The sequence below is a fragment of the Ictalurus punctatus genome, chromosome 10 (assembly GCF_001660625.3).
Source record: "Ictalurus punctatus breed USDA103 chromosome 10, Coco_2.0, whole genome shotgun sequence".
NCBI lineage: Eukaryota > Metazoa > Chordata > Actinopteri > Siluriformes > Ictaluridae > Ictalurus > Ictalurus punctatus.
The window spans coordinates 26,405,226-26,428,878 of NC_030425.2; the positions used below are offsets into that span (position 1 = coordinate 26,405,226).

The following is a 23,653-nucleotide window of genomic DNA, read 5'->3' on the forward strand; positions in this document are numbered from 1 at the left end:
TTTAATGATTTACTTAAAATGTTTTTTAAATGAATTATTTACTTTCAGTCTATTATTTGGGTAACAATAACAGTAACATCACAAGCTAAATTTTCCTCCTCCCATGATCTTCAGGAAATTCAGAGAATATAACATACTTTAACTTTACATACATATATAGTAATGTAATATCAGTTAGACACAAATGGTACCCTAATTGTGGAATCACCCAACTAGCTAACTTAGCTAATACTAGTCATGTTTGGCTATTTGGGATGGCAAAAGGACATTGAAGGTGTTTCTAAACTTCGTATTAATGTATAGTCGTGCGTCATGATATTTATAATCAAGGTAAAGATGTCCTTAGGTCATTTTTGCATTATACATTCTACATAATTTGTAAAAACAAAATAATATGTAAAATGCTAAAGAAAGCTCTTAGTTGTGCAGAAATAGTAATAAATATTAAATAAACATCGATTAATTATTAGCTAATTGCTCAGTCCAGTCCTGGTGCTTGTGTACTTTGTCTGCTCTATATGTCACTTGCTGATTGAAACCTGCACTCTAAAGTTATTCACCTGTCTCTGTTCCCCAAATATCGATCCAAATCTTTGTACTTCACCAAGCTGGAGCTTCTGTAATTGCAAAATCTCTGAATCAGCATTGTGTGATCAGCAAGAACAGAGGCAGGTCAGTAGGTATAAATATGTAGAACCACAATCTCATAGATCAGTCCTGCTTCCATCTAGTACACAACAAAATTCCTCTGGAAGCATCTTTGCTTAAAGAAAAGGTCATGAAGTGGTACGTTCCTAGTTTTCTTCTTTAATCCTATTGGGAGGATTTTAGTATTTAGAGATTAGACAATTAAAACCTCATTCAGGAATGAACAACAATGACAGGGCAGGTTTTATTATTGTACAAGAAAAGATTCAGTGCTACAAAATGTAAACTCCCTGGTCGTAAACTTCAATGCACGAGTGTGTATGTGCTCTTGTTCTCCGCAGGTTCTCTGTAGCTGTTTTCCTCGTTGGTTTAATGATCTGTCTATCAGAGTCACGTGTGGTGGATGGCATAAAAGAACACACTGAAGGTAAGATTATTAGCTTAGCATTCAGTAAAGAATTTCCCATAATAAGATTCATAACACAGTGCTCTTGAATTCTCAAACCTGATTGGTCAGAAGGTGTTGATTAGTTCTGGCTGCAGGTTTATGTTAATGCGCTTGTTTCTAACATGTCATTGGTTCTATAGTAACAACTTACACAGAGATTTGTATTGCACACTGTATATATAAACTGATTTAATTGTTGATATAGTGGCGAGACGTTTATTTTATGTTAGTCGCTTGTATCGGAATTGTATGTATTTTCACCTGATATGATTTCTAGCTAAGAAAAAAAATGTGACTGTCTAATGCTGAATTCACAAACTGTATAGTCAGTACAATAGAAGAAGAAGCCTTTATTTGTCAAATATGCATTACAGCTTGTTAGGTAGTTGGGGTCAGAGATGGTACAGCATCCCTGGAGCAGAGAAGGTTAAGGGCCTTCTCAAGGGCCCAAAAGTGGCAAATTAGTGGTGTTGGGGGTTGAAACCTCGACGAATATCATATTTGACAACTAATATGTCAACATTTCCAGTTATTACTCTTTTTTCGCACCAGAAGCTTTCAGATACTGATGACACTGTTGTATCATTTTAACAGCGAACACCGATGCAGCTCTGAGGACCAGGCGTATGGTAGGGGGTCTCCTCACCCCTGGCCATGTTCCCTGGCAGGCCTTGGTCTACCTCAGTGACAGCAAGCTGGATGGAGGTATCGGTGGAGGAGCTCTTATTGCCCCTCAGTGGATTCTGACCGCTGGAAGGAATCTCTTTGTGAGGAAGACACAAAAAGATACCAGGGGAAAAGAGCCCTTAATCCCAAAAGTCTATCTGGGCATCGTCCGGCGTGCCAAAGCTGATTCTGCTTCTGAAGTGGCAGTGAAGAAGGTGAAAGATTCTCTCTATAAAGCAGTATAAAACTGTAAACTGTATATTGAGTGAACCAGTAGCCAATGTCTCTAGCAAGCATTAGCCCTGATGCTCTAAGATTCGGGGTTATTATTTGGGGGTTTGGGGGTGATACAAGGAGATTTGTTCTGCATTCAGCATACATACCAAATGGTGAACTAATAAATATATCTTCACTAATTTCAGATGTTTGTTGATGCATATGCTTGCAATACAGAAAAGGAAGTAATTAAGTTATTCCTTGTTATATTAACAACAAAACAAAATGGCGCCAATTCTTGCAGTTATGTGGGAACAGGAACTGAACTACCGAATCAGCATTTTTTTTTTTACTTTTTTTTTTTTTTACATCTTGTAAACTTGAGTATCATCGAGTATCAAACTTGAGTTTCCAAGTAGGAAAATTGGTATTTGCCAGTTTGGGACCACACGTTTAGCATCTTCAGGGTGGGAATATGCAATAACTAAATTGGAGGTAATTAATATTTAAATTTTTTACCTCAGTGCAGTCTGCTTTATTATGGGTGAAAAATCATTATTCATTTTTGTCATTCAGCATGTTTTCTGACCAGAACAAATCTATGATTCTATCTAGTCAATATCAAGGTATTAAAAACTAAAGTTATTCAATCACTGTTAGAAAAAAGGAAGAAAGAAATGTTTATATCCATCCATCAATCTATCCAACAATCCAATTCCCTGCCCTTATTTTTTTCAGTTTTTTTTCTAAATATTGCCAGAATATTGATTGTACCCCAATTTATTACCTAATTGTTTTATATATATATATATATATATATATATATATATATATATATATATATATATATATATATATATATATATATATATATATATATTGCCTAAATATTGCCCTAAATTTCTACCTTAATTAATGCCTCAATTTCTTTACCCAATTCATACTGAAATATTGTCTCAAGGTTCAAGGTTAAGTTTTTGCCTCAGTGCTCTAAATATTGACCTGCATTTGTACCCTAATTTATTGCCTCAATTAGTTAGATATGGCATAAATACTGCTCCAATTTCATACCCTAAATTCTTGCCTCAATATTCTAACTAATGCCTTCATTTTTCACCCAATTTATTACCTCACTTTTCTACATATGGCATAAATATTGACCTGATTTTCTACTCTAATGCATTGCCTCCATATTCTAACTGTTGCCCTAATTTTCTACCCCCATTTTCAAACTAGTGCCTAAATTTGCCTTCATTTTCTACCTCCTTCTCATTCACTACAGGTGTTTCTACATCCAGCTTTCCAGAATGCCTCAGATGTAGACAACGACCTGGCACTGATCCAGTTGAAAGAACCAGTGAGCTACACTGACACCATTTTCCCCATTCCTCTGCCGGAGAAAGATGACAACCTGGAGGAGAGTGAAGGACAGAGGGGCGTCATTGCTGGTTGGGGCTGGGGACCGCTTCTCACATTCTCTGAAAGCCTCAAGTTCCTCTCACTTCCAGTTATCCCAGGCAACGTGAAGGATGGTAAGATCTGGACAATACGCACTGAATTCCAGGAGAATGTTTGTTATGGAGATGCAGGTGGAGCTCTGGCCCTCCTTAACCCTGTTACGAAAAAAGTCTATGCTGCTGGAATCCTTTCATACGATGGGCCGTGTACAAGAAACGAGGAAGCTGTCTTTATGAAGATCTCGACATACCTGCCATGGATCCACAGTGTGATGAGGGCTGACTCAGACAGGTTTTCGTCTCTCCGTACCTCCATCATGAATGATTTGCTTTCAAAGTAACCATAGACTCTTTACAGTTGTGTGTAAGAGTAAAACTGTCAATAAATGAATATATTCAAGAGGTGAGATTTGTCTTTTCTTTTATTTATTTATTTTTTGCCAAAAATGTATTTTAGTTCAGCCAGCCTATTCTATCCTGCTACTAGGAGCATCAAGCATGCATTTGTGGAAGCCTATTCACTACATCTATCTGTTCAAGGACTAGGCCTACATTTTAATGCTGAATTATGTCACTAATTCATTATATTATGCAATGGACGAAAGTTAACAGGAATGAGTTACAGTGCTGTTGTTAATGTCTCAGCTTGCCTTGGCTGTTTTATTCATGGCCAATCAAGCCAGAGCATTGTGGAATGTCAATGCAGTACATTTCTAAGTCATTTTTAATAGCCATATTTATGCCCTTCAAACCAAGTGATTATGATTTGTTGTGAGTTACCTTAGTAATATGTCCTTTTCTGGAGGGGATATTCACAGGTATAGAATGTGATGTCAAGTTGCAGAAGCAGCTCAAGTTCTCTTGATTTTTTCTCTCTCTAAAGCTACAGTGAAGGCAAACAATCTCCCCCTCTCTTTTATCTTTAGATAGCAAGTTAGGCTAGTTAATTATTTAATACTAGCTAGGAATGGTAAAGGCGTTGTTATGGGTGATTGGTGTGCATTGTGAGCAGCTTTTTTCAAATCAGCACAAAAAGCATTCTAGTCAGCACTTATTCTGTATACGGTGAATGTAGCATTAGAGAGTCGGAGATACACAATGTATTCATTGGTGTAACAGAAAACGTTTGCTCTGTCGTCAGGAATTCGAATCCCTACGATGACACCGCCATCCATGGCCCGGGAGTCAAGAGAGCAAAATTGTCCGTTGTGTCAGGATGGAAGGGATGGAATTTACTCTCTCTCCTGTCTATCAGAGTGACATTAGCCATTTTTTGATGCGTCATGTATGCAGAACAGGGCAGATAGCATTTTCCGCCGCGTATGTTCCACTTCCCTTTACTGCAGCATGAGCAGAAGTTCGGAAAGATGTAGAGGTTGGCATCCTGGTTAGTGATTTTTCATGTCTTAGGGAAGACTTTTATTTTGCAGAATGTTACAGCTCTTCCTAGTACATGCTAGTCAACACCCAACATTCACCTAAAAGAGCAGTTCAAAGAGTCGACTCATTTGCAGTCGACTCTGTCATGTCACAGCAAACTAGTGACTACATTTCCCATCCTGCACTGCAGCCGCCATGGACTGAAATTCCCAGAACACTCATTCATTCTAATCACGCACACTTTGCGTCCAATCTCACACACAATCACACCACAGTGTAAAAGGACTTTCGAGGCTTTCACTCTTTGCGAAGTATTGAGTGTTATCACCATACCAAACGTTTCTACCCTGTTCCTCATTTTGAGTCCTGTTCTTTGATCTTGTTTCTGGTTTCTCCTTCTCGAGTCTTGCCTTGCCTCGTTTATGCCTGTTTGCTGATCGCCTGACCCATTGTCTGTTTTTGACCACATTATTGTCTCATGATTTGGATTTGTCTGCCTGCCTCTCTTTATTAAACGCTCTTATCTGCACTTGCATTCGTCCTAACCTTCATTACGTTAATACCGTGACAGACACTACTAGTCCTTTGTGAATGTTTTAGTAAATGTGGATGTCTTGTGTACATACAGCAGCTGTGACTGAGCCTCTTAAGATTGGGTATTCCAAGAGAAAATGAGGCAGGGTTACAGCTGAACACACATCAGCATCTCCTCCACCTCCATCAACAGCTCCCGTTACACCTCTATGATTTTCCCATCTCATACTGATACAACATTCAGTGTCTACATCCTGTATGTACCCTAAAGCCACTCAATGAGCAATGAAAGCATTTTTAATGTGTCAAGACAGATTAGAAAACCAGTTCTAGCTCTCTCAGGCTCAATTGGTATTTACCATGGAAATAAAGGTTTGCATAAAAGAATCATACTCAAATCAATTTTAACACTGTCCCTACCTTTTTTTCTTCTCAAAGGTGTATGTGACAAATTTATTGAAGTAAAGTGCTGGCTGTACAATATAACACAAAAGAAAGCCAAATATAATACATGCGCTACAGTGGCTAAGAATTAGGGTCGCTCCTGTTCATGAGGATGACGAAACTGTGATTTTGCAAAATTGATGATTCAGAAAGCCCAGCTCGCAAGTCATTTACTTCATAATGTTGAAGGAAGTTGAATAAATAAGATCTTAGTGAAACCCAGAATAAATATATACTTATGCAGTCTGGATTAAATCGTTAATTTAGTTCCTCCAATGGATGTTAGAGAGCAGTCTGATCACATCCTGAATCAGTGCACAAGTGTGTGTGTGTGGGTGTGTATGTGTGTGCACACAAGTGCATGCTGAAAGTTCATTGAGTTTAGTTGCACCTCAGTCAAAGTCTTCATTTTCTTCTTTTAATTCTCAAAACTCCAATTGTGTTTGTGTTTGTATTTGTGTGTGTGTGGGTGTGTGGGTGAGGGTGTGGGTGGGTGTGTAGGTAGGTGTTCATCTGGTCTATTATGTTGCTTGAGAAGCACTTTGAAAAGATGCCATGGCTTTACACAAAATTCAATTTTACATTCAATTTAATTGACACAATAGTCACAATCACAAACTGATAGCTGCAGTTACGGCAACACGGCAGATGGGGCCTTGGTAAACTTAAATGATTTTACTTTACAAAAACTTTTGAAGTTTTACATCATAACGTTGTCGTGAATATATACAGTTCACTTGAAGCTTAATCACGGTGATGAATTTAACATTCCCATCTCATTTTAGAAAAGCACTACTGTCAGCTCTGGAATTCACGAAAATGAGTGAAAATGATTAATAACTAATTACATTTGAATTACTAATTCAAATATAATCAAAAAAAATCTTTGATTATATTTGAAATTATTTAAAAATGTAGATTATTGGTTTTTTTTTTCTTTTTAATCTCTGCATGGAGAAAAAAAATTATAATCTGAGAGTAAATTAGAACCATTTTAAGATATGAGGAGATGCTGTATCGGTTCAAGGCACCACAATTAAATGCACTTCATGACACTTGTCAGTGTTTTCTGCCTCCAGTGTATGAGACAGTTCTTCCTCTGTTGATTTCTCCCGCTGTCTGAAGACTTTATTTACTAAACTCACCAATAACGAGTCCTAATTTGTGTATGCTTTTAGACAGAAATGCACACACATTTAACAAAAAACAAACAATTCGGTGAAATATTTGTGTGTGTGTGTGTGTGTGTGTGTTAAAGCGTCTTTAAAGCTATGATGGGTTGAGATCTCAAGGAGACTTTACAATTTAAATTTTAGTATTAAAAGTGAGGAGAAACATTGAAAAATCGTTATGATATAAATGATATGTGTGTTCTGTACATTAAGTAAATAATGTTTAAATGCAGTTGAGAAGCATTCTGATTACTTAATTAAGGCATGATTTTCACATTACGACTTGTAAATGGTTTTAATTTGTCTTTAAATGGCTGAAACAGGCTTATGCAAATTTTATACCTGCCTTTCAGTCCTACTAATTTGCACACTCGATCTTCATTCCCAAGTGACTCTCAGGCTTAGCGAATCTCACTGCAGACTCCAAATGCAATAAGACCGGCCTGATTTTGCAAATGTAACACTATTATACACACACCACTTTCACCTCTTTTTCCCTTATGCAAATGTCAAGTGCGTGCCATTGTGATCTGCAGGTGCAGCTCTTCGCTAATAAACAGACAGGCTGCTTCCTCTGATAAGCTCCACATAAGCGCATTGTGAAAGTGCTGCTGCATATTAAAAGGCATGTGGCTTTCAAGTCAAATTTATAGTAAAGATTGAAGCTTCACTTTAAGTGGTATATTTGGAATGAATCTTTTTAGAAAAGAAAAAAAACCCACATGTTTATTGGATGCTTTAGTTCATAAAAGTCACAGTGGACAGAAACTAGGAGGCTGACAGCCTGGATCACAAAATCTCTCAATCAGGAGTTTTGGAGAAAAAAGTAAAGAGAGAGAGAGATATAAAAGCATAACATTCCCAACTGATTTTACAACTGAAATGATGTCAGATTAGTCCTACTAGCATAGTGGATCACTGCTACATTTTCTACCCCTCTCTAACTGATACAAAAGATACAGTTTGGAGGAAGAAGACACATTAAAAGAATCTTATTCAAATAAAATGAATAAAATTGAATGCTGATGAACCAAAATCCATTTTAGCCAAAGTCTGTATATCATGACATAAAGCCAGATGTTTAGCATTTTTACTGATGTTATGACCGTGTAGATCATTATAAATGCCTACTGACTACTGTTGTTGTAAGTGTTGGGATCATTATTCACTCATTATAGATGAAAGCGTCCTTTACTGGTCTCTTGAAGCAAAAAGGTTTCAAATAATGTGTTTCATGAAAGTAACTGCAACTTTAATAAAACTAAGCATACTTTAATTCAATTCGATTCAATATACATACATACATACATACATATATATATATATATATATATATATATATATATATATATATATATGGAGTACTATTGAGATTGTTAAATGAGTGCAGTGAGTGCTTAAAGGAAAAATCCAGCATGAACGACTTGCATTTTAATCTTTATAATAACTTTCGATCTACTAGATCACTTACCTGCATGTTTCTTCAAACAGATTATTCCAAAAGTAATTAATGTACCAGTTAGGATTTAGGCCTCATCATAGCACAGAGACAGCACTGGTTAAAGTGGTAAATGACCTACTACTGGCCTCTGATTAGTGTTGTCTCCTTGCTTGTGTTGCTTTACCTTAATGCAGCGTTTGATACCATTTATCATACTATTCTCCTTAATAGACTGGAAAACGTTGTTGTCTTATTTTATCAGTTCATACATGTAAGTAGTGACTTCTCTATGCACACTAAGGTAAAGTTTGGTGTTCTGCAAGGGTCTGTGTTAGGTCCACTTTTCTTTTCTTTTCTTTATATATGCTATCTCTGGGTCCAATTATTCGTAGATGCGGAATTAGCTTCCATTGTTATGCTGATGACACACAGTTGTAAGTTTCAGCAAAACCAGATGAGACACCAGCTTAATAAATTTGAGGAATTTGTAAAGGACATTAGATACTGGATGCTTATTAACTTCCTTTTACTTAACCCTTGTGCGTCAATTAAAAAAAAGTTACACATATGTCCATAGAGGACAAAAATGTCCATGTCGAAAAACTGTCATAAAAATATTATATATATATTAATATTTTTTCCACTTTCACTGACGTCGATTTTTTTTTTTTTTTTTACCAGCATCAGTTCTAATCATAATTATCAATTACCATAATTACCATTTTCTGAATTGTAACCGTTTAAATGCTGGTTTGTTTACATAATGCCACACATGTTTTGTTTTATGTAAAAAAGAAAAAGAGTAATTATTTTCCATATTCCATACTAAATGCTAAGCAGAATTTTTTCTTTGATTATAACAGTATTTGATATGTCAATGATTAACCACAACATTAATTTTGATGCATTCATATCGTTTATGCAGTGTCAGCTTAAAAAAAAAAAACTACCACTCAGGTCCATAAAGGACAAAAATGTCCATGTCAAAAAAACTGTCATAGAAATATTATATATTAATATTTTAAAAAATATTTGTTATACCACATGCAGCTTGAAGTAAGCTTTCTGATTACACAGTAACTTTCTGATTACACAGTGTCCTTTCTGTTTTATCATGTGCAGCAGTAAAAGACCTCGGTGTGATTATTGACTCCACTCTTTCATTTGATGCTCAAGTAGATAATATTACCAGGATAGCCTTCTTTCATCTCAGAAATATTGCTAAGATAAGAAATATAATGTCACTTCACGATGCAGAAAAATTAGTACATGTTTTTGTTATCTCTAGGTTGGATTATTGTAATGCCTTACTGTCTGGATGTTCCAGTAGGAACATAAACAAACTCCAGTTAGTCCAGAATGCAGCTGCAAGAGTCCTTACCAGAACCAGAGGAGATGACCACATCACCCCGATCTTATCCACACTGCACTGGCTCCCAGTCAAATGTAGAAAATACTACTATTGACCTATAAAGTACTAAATAGTCTTGCCCCACAGTACCTGAGTGAACATTTGCTCTTTTATGAGCTGCCACACCAACGTTGATCAAAAGGTGCAGGCTATTTGTTGGTACCTTGAATAGTGAATGCTACAGCAGGGGGAAGAGCTTTCTCTTATAAAGCCCCACATTTATGGAACAGCCTTCCTCACACACAGTCTCAGTGTTTAAGTCCAGGCTGAAACCATATTTGTTTAGTCAGGCCTTTATGAATAGTTTGTTCATAGGTAAAGGAGCAGGTCTAGAGGGCTCACAGGTATAGAGTGTTGTGGTGAACTAGGATGTTTGGATGATGGCCCCTTCTGCTCTCTGGACCTGCCCGTTCCATCCTGATGCGCTACTTCTGATTGGAGTTCTCATCAATTGGAAGTCACATGCTGATGCTGAGGATGGCTTCACATGGTGCAGCCTAAAAAGCATTGAGATTACTGAGGATGGTACCACAGAAAAACCATAAAGATGGCTTTGAACTTCAATTCATATGAACAGTTATGCTATAATGGTTTAGGACTTTAGGAATTGCTATGATATCTTTAGGACTGCAAGTCTCCATCAGTGAACAGTGGATAAGTTTAACAAAACAGACTTCATGTAAAAACTGTAATGAATTTCCTGATTACGCAACTGCACTATATGACCATGTAGTATTAGCAGAATGGATATAGAAGGGACAACCCTGGGAGCAGAAGCCTCCAGAGACCTTTAGCGTAGTACACCAGAGTCTTCTTCCTTTTTATAAAAAGGAATCACTGATCACCATTGTTCCCAACACCCAATCACTGATCACCATTGTTCTGATCACCCAATCACTGATCACCATTGTTCTGAACACCCAGTCACTGGTCATAATTGTTCCCAACACCCAGTGACTGGTCACCATTGTTCCCAACACCCAGTCACTGATCACCATTGTTCTGAACACCAAGTCACTGATCACCATTGTTCTGAACACCCAGTCACTGGTCATAATTGTTCCCAACACCCAGTCACTGATTAGCATTGTTCTGAACACCCAGTCACTGGTCACCATTGTTCCCAACACCCAGTGACTGGTCACCATTGTTCCCAACACCCAGTCACTGATCACCATTGTTCCCAACACCCAGTGACTGGTCACCATTGTTCCCAACACCCAGTCACTGATCACCATTGTTCCCAACACCCAGTGACTGGTCACCATTGTTCCCAACACCCAGTCACTGATCGCCATTGTTCTGAACACCCAGTAACTGATCATCATTGTTCTGAACACCCAGTCACTGATCACCATTGTTCCCAACAAAGTCACTGATCACAATTATTTGTCCCACATTATTCTTTATTCTTTATTCTTCTTTTTCACTCTTCTTGACTATATTTACAAGTGGTTACTGAAGATGAGCGAATGAATGATTTAAGCAAGTTAAATGTCTTGAGAAAAGCCAGCTTATTTAAAAAAAAAAAAAGTTTTTATTTTACTGATTAACGTCATACAGTAGATTTCAACAGTACATTTTAGGAAATCACAAACATCGGCTTGGCAAAAAAGACTCAGACTTAAAAGATTCAAAGTACAGACTCAGTGTGCCTTAGCAGGTACAGAGTGTGAGTTTCACTATGAGATAGCAGAAGAATATAGAAGATACACTTTCTAAGTCAGGAATGTGTTCTCAGTGATTCCACAAGTTAAAGACATACCAGCTTGTCTTCCTTTGAGTTTAGTTTCTTGGACTAATGCACTGATTACTCTCTTAAATCTTATACACTGGTCACACATGATTGGATGTCACTTTGATTTCTTAATATATAACATGTGCTAAAAAAAGGTTTTTTTTTTTAAATTAGCTTGCTAAATTAGCTAGTCAAGAATATTGAAAATGAGCATTCTAGGAGCCATTTATGTATTTGTGTAATTTTCTTAGACACCTCTAGGGGGGCATGTGTATTTATGTGAGTGAGAGTGCGAAGAACCTCTAACAAACCTTTTGACCGTGACCATAAAGGACTTGAATGGACTTGAAAGGATATTTAATTTTAAAGTGTAAACCAATTCATAGAATAACCGCTTCCTTTTCTTTTGTTGTTTGCATTAGTGATTGATGAAAGAACTGATATTAAATAGATTTAAGTATCCAATTTATTATTATTATTAATAATTTTCAAAGGTATGGACATTTGCATTTCATTTTTATTTGTTCAAGACAGCAAACGCGTCAAAAACGACCAGCTGGGGAGCAGGTTTTGATTTGTTGGGCTTTTAAATCTACCGACTGAATTGGATCAAATTGAAGACTATAGGACAAGTGATGCTTCCTTGAGAAACTGCATGACCACGAGGACGAGGACGCCGCTATTTACTCAGGTTTGTACTGCACAAATGGCATATGAACTATGAGTAGTGCAATAAAGTTAGTTTTATGTTTGACATTACATTCTTCATGTTTCTCACATCCTCAAGCCAAACCAACTTTGAAATGCATGAATAGGTTTTCTTTGCACAGTACAAAGCTAAATCATATATATATATACACAAACCCAGCCAGGCATTTTCAGCAAGGTTAGTGCTAAACAGTGATGAACGATAACTTACCTGTGGTCATTTTGTTTTCTCGCCTCAGGACTCAGACTCCGAGGTCACATTTAAAAGGACAAAGCAGGGGCGGAGCAAAGGTTTTGTCTCGGGTGGGGGGAGAAATGTTCAGGGCCCCCTTATTATTAATATCTTATTTTATAATTAAAAAAACATAGTGGCAGTAAATGAAACCTCAGACATGAATGGACACACATGTATCTATTCAACAGTCTGGATTGGTAAACCAAAACAATGTATGCCCCCTACAAAGTCCCACTCGACTACACAAGGAGATGATGTTTGGCAGTGCAGAGATTGTTCGGCATAGCAACATCTTTACTCTTGAAACTGTAATGTCCCTCCATAAAGTTTACAGACTCTTCCATAATTTTCATTAACTTTACGTCTTCTCTGGACATTTCTTACTCATCTTCAGATGTGTTTTCATTAAAATCATGTTGATATTGCTTTTCCAATAGCAATTCCAATTTTTCGACTCTATTCACTATAGCATTATGGTATTTACTCTGACAACTGCCACGAGTACCATTTATATCCCACTCCAATACAGTTTGAATGGCATAAGGTCCATCTCCATGGCAATTCCCAACATCCCAAAGGCGTACCATTGATACAGGGCATTGGTACCGATCAATAACTCTACATCTGCTTGATTACGTGGAATGTGAACAGCATCGAGATATGGCCGCTCAGCCAAATCCTGCTTTCTGATAATGTTAGCTGGGCTCACAGGCATCCTGTTTTGTGTGTAGATTTCTGGTAGCTTATAAAAGTGAGGCTTGAAATCTCCAAATTATTTACAATATAGATCAAGTCTGTGAATTTGGGGCTCATTGTAAGCAGATATTTTTGTCTTTGTCCATTCAGATTTAGCTTTCTCATCATACTCTGAGCAAAATGTAGAAGTACTACCTGTATCTAAAAAAAAAAAAGCCCAAGTCTGAAAGCAACTTGGGGTTCACTGTCTTACCCAAGGACACTTCGGCATGTGGAGTCACATGGGCCGGGAATCGAACCGCCAACCCTATAATTAGTGGACAACCCACTCTACCACCTGAGCCACTGCCATTATAAGCAATAAATGATTAATGAACTTGATAATACACTGGCCTGTTTTGTTTTACACCTCCAGAATGACCGTTGGCAGTTAAAAGGTGTCTGATTTCTTGAGTTGAAACCTTATACAGAGGTTCTCCTGTTATGGACAACAGCAGGTGCGAGACATTTGTCTCCTACTGATCACTGGTGTAATTCGAGTTTATGTTAACACCACGGGCCCAATGAAAATCCCAGTAATCCCATTAAAATTTCTCAGGAACCTCTTTAGCAATGTGTGAGTTATTGTTTTCCAGTTTATTCATTCTGTTGAAGCTCATTTGAATGGATTGCTTGGTCATTTTAATAATATTGTGATTTATACTCATTGTTTAGTATTCACTATTAATTAATTAATTTATTTTTGTAATACAAACAAACCCAAGGTACAAATATATAAATAAATAGAAACATGCCCGAACAAAATGACAAGGACCAACACAGAATGACATATAAATATGGAACAGGTCAAACTTGAAGACTGGGGAACTACAAGTTGCAATTAACGATGGCAATTAAAAATGGACTCAACCCTAAAGATACTGTGAAAAGCAATAATCTGTTTTATGGATTTTTTTATTTTGTGTTTCCATTTCTGATATAATATTTTTGGTGGTGGTTAGTTATATTAATAAGAAGTGTTTAAGACGTTGGTAAAGTGGAGATGTCTCACAAATCTCACCCATGATCTCTGGCTGTAAGTGAAAAATCATAATTTCTTAATGCTAGGTAGTGTGTAGCGGTGTTAGTCTGGGTTTATCCTATGTGGTGCTGTTTATAGGTTGAATTATTGACCTGAGGAAGGATATTATACTGAAATAATTGGAGTTGTAGGTCATGCTTGCAGTCAATTAGTGATTTCGAGCTGTTTTCAGATGTTTACATAACCTTCATCTGAGATTTTTGACCTTGTACTGGTTATTGTGCTGGTGTATCTGACTGTCAAGGCTCACAAATGGTGTCTCAGAACATGTAAGAAGATGGAAGCCAGTGACTGAAGACACCTCAGCCAGTGACAGAAGCATCCATTCAATCCTTGAATTTCTGAACAGATCTCCATTCATTAGAAAAGACTTGTGTCTCCTGCGAGCGTACATAGATAAGACACTGTATTCAGTTGTTGGGGGAAGATAACATGGAGACGCTGTGTGTGCTTTACAATGGACATTGTCTCAAAGCAGCTTTACAGAAACATATAAACACAGGCTGGAGATTTTAAGTGTGTGAATTTATCCCGATTGAGCGAGCCGGTGGTGACGGTGGTGAGGAAAAACTCCCTAAGATGATACGAGAGGAAACCTTGAGAGGAACCCGACTCAGAAGGGAACCCGTCCTCATCTGGGAAACAACAGATAGTGTGAAAGTAAAAGAAAGTTCATTATGTTTTAATATGAAGTCTGTTTGTTGAACTAGTCCACTGTTCAAAGGACAGCCGAGTACAAGACTGCATGTTGTAACTGCAGTCCCTTAGAAGCAACCGTAGTCCAAGAAAGAGTTGCAAAGGGAAATGCATCCTTTTGTAATTGATCAAGGATGTGTTTGTCTCCTTTAGATTATTTCTTGGAAGAAGTCTTCTACATCAGCATAAAACATAGAAAGGATTTTCACTGGGTTGGCTATAAAAATGAATATAAGTCTTGCTACATGATTGATCTTTTCTCCTCTATGTCTCTTTTCTTCTAGAAAAGATACACATGATACATGGAGAGGTGTTAGTCTGTGTACTTTGTTGTAATAACAATAAATCTATACACAAAAAATATATATTTATGGCTGTAAAAGCAGCACTGTTGCTACTGCCAAGGCCATAGAAAAAAGTTGCAGGAAGAAAATTTCAAACTGTGTATGTTGAAGTTTGAATATTCATTTACTCATATTTAGTCACAGTTTAATCCTTTTTAGGGTTGTTGTGGATTCTGGGAACACTGAGTACACGAATACAGCCTGGTTGGAACATTCACACACTCATTAACGCCTAAGGACAATGTAGAGTAACCAATCCACCTGCTGGCATGTTTTTGGGAGGTGGAACGAAACCAGAAGAGAACCCGAAGGAAACCCACATGTACACATGTGAAAATGTGAAACTTCTCACAGAGCGTAACCCAAGCTCAGGATCAAAACAGGGACCTTGGAACTGTGAGGCAGCAAACACTACTCACTGTACCACCATGTCATCCAAGCTTGAATATATTTAACATACCTAGTAAACATCTTAAGCAGCATAAAACATTTAATATTTTCCTTAGTCATTGGGTGCAAGTTATCCAATAACCAAAGTGCAAAGTGGTTGCTGTGCTTCTTCACAACACTCTTAATAACTGTACAAAATCAAATAGCTTTAGTGAAGGCAATAAGGCATGGAACGACTGACTCGAAAACACGACAAGACATTAATAATAATAAGATCCATAAGAAGAAGGTGCTATTTCATGTGGTGAAGAAAGGCAAGATTTCTGTGTCTACACTTTGTTTGTTTCCCACACAAACTTCAGCATGGAGTCCTCCATCTTGGAAGCATACACTACATCAAAGTTGCGACTTTGCTCCTGGGAGAAAGTGTTGATCCAGTCTCCGATTTGACCTGCAAAAAAAAAGAGGAGTGGGAGCTTGTTTATATCAGTTTAGTGCAAAAACCTTTCTCAACCCATTGCTTTTAATCAGTTGAATTATCGTTTGTGAAAGCCTCACCTTTCCTCATGAACTTGCCCTTGCTGTGGTCCATGATTTCCTGAGGAATCAGGGTGTAGTTCACCATGCAGTTCTCTCTCATGGAGTCGAAGGTGCAGCTCTTCTGGGCGCTGTTCAACTCGTCCTCCAGCAGGGGGCACTGCAGGAATCGGCTTACTTTCTCCATGGAACCACACAGGTCCTGTTTATAATTACATACCGTCAGTAGTGTAGTTTATTTCATAACATGAGGCTAGGCTTTCCAGTTTAATTTAAATGTAAAAATGGTATAAAACAATTGAATGGGCACTAAAATGAGAATTCATACAGTAGTTAATATGTTCTACACTGCTAATAATAGCTTCTACACTGCCAAAAATGACATCTAAGCAAATTAAAATGTGTTGAATATAGTCAAATTTATTAAGTATTTCCTATAAGATCCCAATAATCCAAATATGTGATTATTAAACCAATTTCTAGACATTTGTTTTTCTGATTTCAAGCTTGATAGTAATTGTAATTGTAAGCATTTATTTCCAGAAAGAATATGTAAGTTTGAAATTCCTAAATGCATCTTATAACAGGCTGAATAATCATATATTGGATTTATATTAATCTCATGATAAGAAATAAAAGATAAATTTGCCCATATTCAGGATATTTTCACTTGCTGAGATTGTTTTGAGTCGCAAAGCCCTGCCTTTTTCAAGAAAAAGAAAGAAAGTATTAGATTAAAAATAATGTTTTGGCCCTCCACATTCCACTCTTATTTGCTTGGCTTGATGGGATTTCTTTTTTTGTACTTTGGTGGAACTCTTAGTTGTCCGTCGTAGCGACGAAGACCATTTTGTCATCAGAGATGATGCGTGCGTAGATAGCTGGTCAGGCCAATCTTTGCACAGAAAGTCCTGTGGCAGATGGGACAGAGGATAGGGTTTACGTCTCCAGGAGGGTTGCTGACACGGGTTTTTCTGGCTTGCCTCTTTCATTCGGCTGCAGCTGTCCTATTTGTCTCATACAGCAAAGAGCCCTTGTGGATGGAGGAGCGCCAGGCGTCACGATCCAATGCAGTCTGTTCCCAGGAGGCAGGATTGATATTAAACGCTTTCAGTGAGGGTTTGAGGGTATCTTTGAAGCGTATCTTTTGGCCTCCTTGGCAACGCTGACCTTTCTGGAGCTCGCCATAGAAGAGTCTCTTTGGTAGACGCTGGTCTGTCATGCATACCACATATCCTGCCCAGCGTAGCTGGGTCGTCATCAAGATGGTGAAGATGCTAGGGAGGCCTGCTTGATTGAGAACCACAGTGTCTGGGACTTTGTTCTGCCACTTGATGCCAAGGATTTTCCTGAGACTGGTGGTGTGAAAATGGTTTAGTTTCCTGGCATGACGTTGGTGCACTGTCCACGTTTCGCATGCATACAGCAGTGTGGGGAGCACAACTGCCCTGCACACTTTCAGCTTGGTCTGGATGGTGATGCCTGTTCGGTTCCAAACCTTGGCATACAGTCTCCCAAAAGCCGAGCTGGCTCTTGCAGTGCGGACATTAACTTCATCATCTATTGTGGCATTTTGTGACAATGTGCTGCCGAGGTAGGTGAACTTGGTCACTGTTTTCAGTCTCTGACCATGGACAGTGATGTTGGGCTCTGTATAGGGATTCCATGGGGCTGGCTGATGCATGACCTCAGTCTTCTTGGTGCTGATGGTGAGACCGAAGTTTGTGCAGGCACTGGAGAACCTATTAACGCTGCATTGCATGTCCGTTTCTGTGCTAGCGTTAAGGGCACAGTTATCAGCAAAGAGGAAGTCCCTGATGATGTCTGCCAAAACCTTGGTTTTCGCTTTTCTTTTCCTAAGGCTGGATCAGTTGTGTTTTGGGTTTGTTGTTTACTCAGTTAAGCAACCTTTAATTATTTGTGCATTGGGACTAATATGTCACATTCAGAACACGTCATCAGTAGAGATTAGAAAGCATGAGTGGCACTTCCTAGTTGTGTTTTCAATGAGTGTGTGTGGGTTTGCGTGAGTGTGTGTTGCTGTAATAGTTCTATGTCCTTGTACTATAGGATATGGCTCAACTCTAATGGCTTCATAACACGAAAAGCAATGGGTATGTATTTGAGCCATATTATACAATATTCTGACCAACCATCACTGAGTATAAGTAAGTCTAAAGTCTTACCTCCCACATCTCTTCATACGTGATATACAGAAAGTTGTCAATGTTTAGTGCATTGCTGGTCCATCCTTTCACATGATCAAACCAAGACCCATAGTACACTACAAAGAAATGAAGATGACATTCAGACATTAAAATCAATCAAGATTACAGTTTATTCAAGTGATTGATTGTAATTAAAAAATATTAAGCTTTCAAACCTGTTCCTTCCAGAAAAGCGCTCAGAAACTCTGAGAATGTGCCTGGGTCGTTTAGGAACTTGGCCATTTTATGGAAGTAGTAATAAGATACTACCACATCTTTTGGGTTTCTTGCCACATATATGACCTGAAGCCATACATTTTACAAGTTTTAAAAGGCAGAATACAATTCAAAGCATCAATACATGGTGAGAGTTGCAATTTTCAAGTTAAGAATAAAGAATTACAATAAAGAATTACACATGGTCAAAAAAGTTCTACTTTTTGTCCAGAAACAAAGAGATGGTTCTCGCTGCAGAACCAAACGTCCAGGGAGGTGGACCTGGACCTGATTAAACACCTGCTATCAGGGCCATAACCACCATAGACACTGAGATAATAATCAGATAAGGCCAAATTGGCCCCAATATAAAGGTCTTGCATTGTATATATAAATAATGTGCATATATAAATATTTGGGCCTTTATTACATAGAGAATTAAAAAAGGACCATTACATTTGTGACCCCACCCCCACCAAATAGTTTGGTCAGTATGGTCAATGTTCAGTATGTGGTTATGACCTTGCCTTCTATGAGCTTAACAACAACCTTTAACCTGTAATCCTTAACCTACAGTAAGAAAGAGTACAACACGGAGCAAGACAGTTAACAACACACTTATTCACAAAAATCAGCTTTACAGGAATCAGGATGTAGAATTAGACCCATAATGAACAATCCAGAGGTGACAGAGATGAGGAAAAACTCTCTGAAAACACATGAGGAAGAAACCGTTAGAAACGCTAAACGAACTTCATACAGTTCTGGATAACACCGGATAGTGGAAACATATATCATTTCAAACAGTACTGAGTGTGTTGAGAGGAAGTTCACTATGATCTGATTATTGATAATAGTCCTTGGATGATTTGCTTCCACTATCAGCCATGATATAACCTGTATAATTCCCATCGAGTCTGAATAGAGAAACTATCTCTACTTTACTGTATGTGTTGTATCTTTTACATCAAAGTTAAAAAAAAAAAAAAAAAATCTCCACCACAAAGGATTCTGTGGCTCTTTTGAGCTTTGCCTCAAATGGATCTCGGTTTGCCCTTATATCATACCTGCCATCCATTGAGTAAAATCCCCAACATGATGAACATGGAGGTCACATGGTATCACATAGCCGTATTACTAATGAAACTCACTAAATTTCAAATGTAAAAGATTGAGAAACTGTTCATGAAAGCTAGCCAACTAGCATTTGCTTGTTAATAAATACACTGCTGTAGCTTGCAACAAGGTCTGGTGTTGGACTACGTTAGCTAAACATAAATATAGCTAACTAGCTATTTGTTGTAGTATGTTAGCCAGACTTACTGTTGAAGTCAACATTTTACTTATAGTTTATTCTTCCTCTTATTAACAGTATTATTCTGTATCTGTATTTTGTTTTTACATTTTGATTTCTGTTTTGAATCCTGTTTATACTTCTTGATAGTCTGCACGCATATTTACCTCATGGTTTAGTTTCTATTGTATTCTCGAGGTTGCAATGAACCCATATGTGATGCGATGTTTTTCTTTTTATCACATCCTCAAGGTTTCTGATTTCTTGATGCCGGAGAAGAAACCAGTTTGAGCTAGTTTTATGTTGCACCTGCAGTTGGGTAACCTCATGTAACCCAGTTTTTGTTCCTCCTTTGTTAGATTGATGTGATTATTTGCCAGTAAGATGTAGCTCGTCCTTCTCTCCACAATCAATCATGATTTAGAATTCTGCAGTATATGAAGTGATGTAGCTATATCTTAATGTCCTTCTCATCAAGTCTGTTACTTGAATTGACTTTTTTTTTTTTTTAAGTCAGATTCACTGAGAGTAAACTCTCGTTCTTTTCTATGGCACCTTTTTTGATTGAGCATCTGATTGCTCTTCTGCAGTTACACTGATGGGCTGTTTGATAAACCCAGCTAACTAGAGTGAAATTAATATTAAATAAACTAGCTAGTGTTGCAAGGAAGGGCTGTCACTGAAGTTACAGTAGCTAAAGAAAATAGCCAGCTAATAATGCCAAAAAATATGATACGTAGCTAGTTTTACACTGTTAGTTATACTGTGCAGCTATCATTAGAGTATCTAAACATAAATAGCTAGCTAGCTAGCTAGTATTGCAACAAAGTAAGGTTTTAAATATAAATAGTGTTAAATGCTAGTGCGTTAACTACTATCACTGTTAAGTAAAGTATCTCTTAAATAATACAAGGTACTAAGTAAGCTGTAGTTACACCCTGAGATCATGGCAGTATCTAAACTTTATTACATTACCTAGAGAGCTAGCTTGTTCAACAGCGTAATTTAGATACGATCCTAAGAGCAAGATTGCTAGGTCACAGCAAAATTTTTAGCCCAACTACATCCTAAAAACCACATAAAAAAAAACCCTGAATCTAGAACAAAGAAATTTGACCATTCTTGCAGAGACTGATTATATTTAAGTTCGTTTATTTGCTTTAAAACAAAGAGTTTGGTGGCCGCAGACTAGTTTTAAACTAGCCCTACCTGCAGAATTACTTTTTCCACCTATATACTTACATACATACATTACCAAAAGTAGCCCCAAACCTGCCTAAAAGAACATGCTTTTCAGGAGACACCAGCACAATCACAATAGTCAAACAGGATACACACCTAATAGTAATTTTAATACCAAGATGAAGTGGAGCCACGCCTGATTTTACACTCTGCTTTACAGTGATTCATGTTTACCATACTGTAAATAGGGTGGATATATCAAGGGTTACCTTTGCCTTGGAGCCTTGGAGTGCAGGAGCCAGTAGTTTGTATGGCAGATGAGTGGTGAGGACCCGAGGTCCTTGTGTTGCCTTCAGAACATCAGGGCAGTAGTACTGCTCAAGCCATGGAGCTCGTGCCCAGTTAGGTTGTGTTTGAGCTTTTACCGGATTTCCTCTGCATGATACCAGTGTGACAACTTCTTGCATCCATGTCGTCCCTACAATAAGGAGAAAGAAAAAGAAACATGAAATAGTGTAGAAATATGATGTGTAAAAACCTAAAAGCTAAAACATACCCACAAACACACACATTAAAGCTGGAGTTTTGAACCTACCTGATTTGGGGTAGGTAACAATCAGAATGTCTGAGTCTTGAAATTTGAAGTTGGTACCATAGCGAAGGGATTCCTGAGTATGCAGGTGTCCAGGAAAAGTGATGCCCTGAAAAGTCTCTGTAACTTCCAGCCGAGCCATTTCTCTGTGAGTCAGTCTGGGTGTCTGTGTGTGTGTGTGTGTGTGTGTATGTACAAATGTGTCAGAGAGGAAGTACGAGTCGGGGCAGCTTTAAATAGTTTCCTGAGTGGGGAGAGAGAGATTAGGTCAAAAGTTTTAAACTGCTCGAAACAGCTTGATAATTGATACAGAGATTAGTGGGAATTACCTGAGAAACCAGCCATTTCAGCTTTCAGTGCTGGAGGAACTATAAATTGTTTCTTTTTATGCATTTCAACTTCTCTAAAACCAAATGCCATTGCTCCACTGTTGAAAACGTTCCTGTTCTGTTTGAAATGACACGCACGTGTGATTAATGTGTTGTCTATTAGACAGTTCTGTTTCCATCTCACAGTCTATTATTATAGTGTGCGTCAGTTCTTACTTTATTAATGCGAGAATGAAACTTAACCTGTTGAAAATATGCATCAATTCAAGATTGTATTATAGAAATATGAATATATATAAATATATATATATATATATATATATATATATATATATATATATATATATATATACATACATATGTATTCAACACTATTGAATTCTCGATTCTGATTGGTCAGAAGGTGTTGTTTAAATTTCTTTAGCAGCTCTGACATTAGAGTAGCTACTGCTACTATTATACTGTTTCTATAATAACAGCGACTTACTCAAGGACGTGCCACATAGATGGACTAGAAAACATATAATCGTTGGTATGTTTATTATGGAATTATGGAAGGAGTCTCCAGTGTTAGCGCTTCGTAACAGTCAGTAGTAAAGCTGTGTCTTTAAGTTACACAAGAAAAGCATTCAGGACAGAGGAGTTTTCATATTTTCTCTGTAATTCATAAACTGGATTTCTGCCTGGTTAACATCAGGAGAAAGATGAAAAGAAGTCGGTAATCCGGCTGCTGTTTATAGCTACTATAACGTAATTGATAATGGATCGAACTTGTTTTTCGGACATTCCACGACATTAAACGTAGCTATTAATAGGTTTTAAAAAGAATGTGTCGTTTGTTTAATAAATAAAAAGTGTTGTCGTTGGCAATTTGCTGTGGTATATGAGGAATAAAACACTCGATATTCTCATTGTGGTAAAACTAACTTGTCTTTGCATCACGCATCATCAAATCCGCCTCGTCGTTCATAATTTTCCTATTTCAGCATGCTCCCAAGTTTTATTTATTAGATAAAATATGCAAATGAGGCCATACGTAATGTAATAACAGATGAATTTTATTCTGTTTATTTTTTCATTGTAATGATCATGAACTGGTCTGACTTTCTGACACAAAAAATATCTAAAAATAATATTTCCTGGAATTTATGAAAAAAAGTCTAAAAATATTTTTTTAAAGAAAACTTTTATGTAAGACAATTTACAGTAACATGTAAGATATAAAAAACGGCTGTCAAGCTATATACCTGTGAAACTTAGCTCATGGGAACTAGGCCACTGAGAAAGTCACAGGAAACCTTGACACCTGGAAATTACCCTTTTTTTTTTTTTCCATCTGTGATGCCTTCAAGTTCCCTTTTGGGTCTTATAAGATTTAATTGAATTGAAAATGTTTAAGTTGATAAATCAATTTCTTTAAGCCAAATACACTTAAATATAACAAGTTTGAGTTAAATTGTTGTTATATTTAAGTGTATTTGGCTTAAAGAAATTGATTTATCAACTTAAAAAGTTTGAGGTCATTAGTTTCCTCAAACTTTTTGAGTTAAATGAACTTATCTGGTTTTACAGTGCAGAGTAGAGCAGGTGG

The 23,653-nt window shown here is 37.3% G+C and overlaps 3 protein-coding genes across 3 annotated transcripts in view; 2 read left to right on the plus strand and 1 right to left on the minus strand.

Moving 5' to 3' along the window:
- Positions 1-633: 633 nt before the first annotated feature.
- Positions 634-3,837, plus strand: hp (haptoglobin). Its single transcript, XM_017477292.3, has 4 exons — positions 634-786; positions 990-1,075; positions 1,691-1,977; positions 3,261-3,837. Exons 1-4 carry the CDS (start codon positions 779-781, stop codon positions 3,774-3,776), a joined length of 897 nt encoding a protein of 298 aa, XP_017332781.1. The 5' UTR covers positions 634-778; the 3' UTR covers positions 3,777-3,837.
- An 8,051-nt stretch (positions 3,838-11,888) lies between these two features.
- Positions 11,889-23,653, plus strand: part of dpep1 (dipeptidase 1) — a 34,233-nt gene continuing 22,468 nt past the window's right edge. The window contains exon 1 of the mRNA XM_017478769.3: positions 11,889-12,246. The gene's annotated coding sequence lies outside the window, so the exon portion shown is untranslated. The remainder of the gene's footprint in view (positions 12,247-23,653) is intronic.
- sult5a1 (sulfotransferase family 5A, member 1) lies at positions 15,788-21,935 on the minus strand. Its single transcript, NM_001200899.1, is given in 6 exon segments — positions 15,788-16,156; positions 16,264-16,444; positions 18,429-18,526; positions 18,626-18,752; positions 21,411-21,619; positions 21,737-21,935. Coding segments are annotated over 6 exon segments (876 nt in total). The 5' UTR covers positions 21,876-21,935; the 3' UTR covers positions 15,788-16,034.